This window comes from Echinops telfairi, unplaced genomic scaffold, assembly GCF_000313985.2.
Source record: "Echinops telfairi isolate 266 unplaced genomic scaffold, ASM31398v2 ScPeMD7_7457;HRSCAF=8495, whole genome shotgun sequence".
Taxonomy (NCBI): Eukaryota; Metazoa; Chordata; class Mammalia; order Afrosoricida; family Tenrecidae; genus Echinops; species Echinops telfairi.
In genome coordinates this window covers 32,248,126-32,250,099 of record NW_022111357.1, presented here as the reverse complement: position 1 = coordinate 32,250,099, position 1,974 = coordinate 32,248,126, and the positions used below count along the sequence as shown (strand labels likewise).

The 1,974-nt window shown below is 62.0% G+C and overlaps 1 protein-coding gene across 2 annotated transcripts in view; it reads right to left on the bottom strand.

The window, feature by feature from the left end:
• DHRS3 (dehydrogenase/reductase 3) overlaps positions 1–1,920 on the bottom strand; it is a 45,314-nt gene extending 43,394 nt beyond the window's left edge. Inside the window, exon 1 of one of the 2 annotated variants that reach the window (XM_004705171.3) lies at positions 1,240–1,920. In XM_004705171.3, coding sequence (XP_004705228.1) covers positions 1,240–1,434 — 195 coding nt within the window. In that variant the 5' untranslated portion in view covers positions 1,435–1,920. Of the gene's footprint in view, positions 1–618; positions 737–1,239 lie in introns of those variants that run through there. The other variant, XM_045299150.1, reaches the window with a different exon arrangement.
• Between the last annotated feature and the right edge of the window lie 54 nt (positions 1,921–1,974).

Sequence of the window (1,974 nt, the reverse complement as noted above, 5' to 3'; positions counted from 1 at the left end):
CCCCACCCCAGCCCAGCTAGGGAAGAGTTAATGGACAATCGGCTTTGGCTGATAGTTCAGGCTCCAAAGTTCAGGCCACGTCGTCGCAGCTACCCGGGAGGAACTGTAAATCTCAGGGCAGTATTTAACAAAACAAAAGCAGCCTGGAATTACATGCAGGTTTGGTTTTCTACAGTACATATTTACTTAATCCCCAAGGTATGTGGCTCCCCGTCAGATCAGCTGGCTCTGCGGGCCTTTCACCCCCCGCCCCCCTGGCTCACAACAGTTTAAGTTTCAAACTAATTCCCTGTTTTTGCTCTTCCTCTGCACAGGGTTGGCTGGAGACAGCCTCAAATCCCTCTCCCATAGCTCTTGTCACTGGGTGAGTCAGCCGAGCCGAGTCCTGGTTGGGTGACAGCCGGCTCGCCCTCCCCACTCTCCGCTCTGGCACCAGGTCCAGAAAACTAGGGGAAGAAGTAAAGGCTCGCCCAGAAGTTAAAGTGCCCGGGAATGCCCCCGCCCCCCACCACGCCAGCCACCACCCCACTTAATGGGGAGAGACCCCCTCTGGAGCTCTACTGGGGGAAGGGGCCGGGGGAAGGTGAGAACAAGGGCTCTTTATCGGCGGCTGCTTACCCGGCCCTCCCTCCTTCCAGGTTTCAAGCACCTCCGCCTCCGAGCGCCTGCCAGCCCGGGCTAGACTCTCCAAGGCCGCTCCCCACGCTCCAGACGCAAACCCAGCATCCCCTCTCGGGGTGCCTTTGGGAGAGTTGCAGCAGCCCAGGTGGGGGCTGGGGGAGCAGGTTGCCAAGGAAAATACGAGGCGCCGGCTAGCAGGCGGCTCCCAGCAAGCCCCAGGAGCGAACACACCGCGAGCTCCCAGGGTGGCGGCCAAGGGGGGAAGGCAGGGGGCGGGGGTGGGGGAGCACAACACCTTCCTAGGAGCGGGCGGAATGTGGGAAATGGGTGGGTCTCCTCCTAAGTTTCGGGGGCCTGGGGGGTGCCGAGGTAGCCCGTCACGGATCCCCGAGATGGGGGACCAGCTCAGGACTCGCCAAAAGAGAGAGTCGGGTGCCGGGAATTTACAAGGTGAAACCGAGTAGCTCCGCAGGGCGCGGGGCGCAGAGAAGCGGGACCGGGCCGGCCTGTTTCAGCTCCCGGGCGCGGGGTCCGGTAGCGGCAGCAGGTGGGCGCCACCTCCCCCTTTGGACCGCTCCGGTAGCCCTCCGCTCCCGCCCGGAGACGCAGTGCCCGTACCTTTCTCGCGCCGCGCTCTGCGAACTCGCGAGCGAGCTGGCGCCCGATGCCTCTCCCGCCGCCCGTGATGAGGACGTTCTCCCGCGACAGGTCCCGCAGCTTGGCGGGCAGCAGCAGCCCGACGGCGGCTTTCACCACCAGATAGACCATCTGCAGCGGGAACGCCACCAACGCGCCCAGCCATTTCCACACCATCCTCCGCGCCGCGGAGCCGGGCAGGGGGCGAAGCTCCCGGACGCGACAGAACCGGAATTTAAAAAAAAAAAAAAGAAAGAAAACACCGCGAGCAATAATAGATACACCCGATCCGGGGGAGGCGTCCCACCTGGCCACTTGGGAAATCTACTCTCCCCCGATGCCAAGGACCGGGCGAGGAAAAATAAAAAGGGGAGCGAGGGAAAAATTAAATTAAACAAAAAAATAGATAGAGCTGAATCCTCCTCGGGAGGAGAAAAGGCGTCTCCAAAAGTTGGGACGCGCAGAGGGGTGGAGGGAAAGTCGGAGGTGCACGCTTCTCCCCCGAAGTTTCTGGCCCCAGCGGCCGTTGGGGCTGGGGAATTCTCAGGTAATGTTTACAGGCAGGGGAGGGGAGGGAGGGGAGGAAAAAAGCCAGCGCCAACCACACGCGCGCACCCTGCTACGGCCCCGCAGTTTCAAAGTGCGCGACTATGAAGAAGGGATGGGGGGTGGGGGGGAGCCCTTTCCAAATTGCAGCTCCCTCTCCACCCCTCCCCT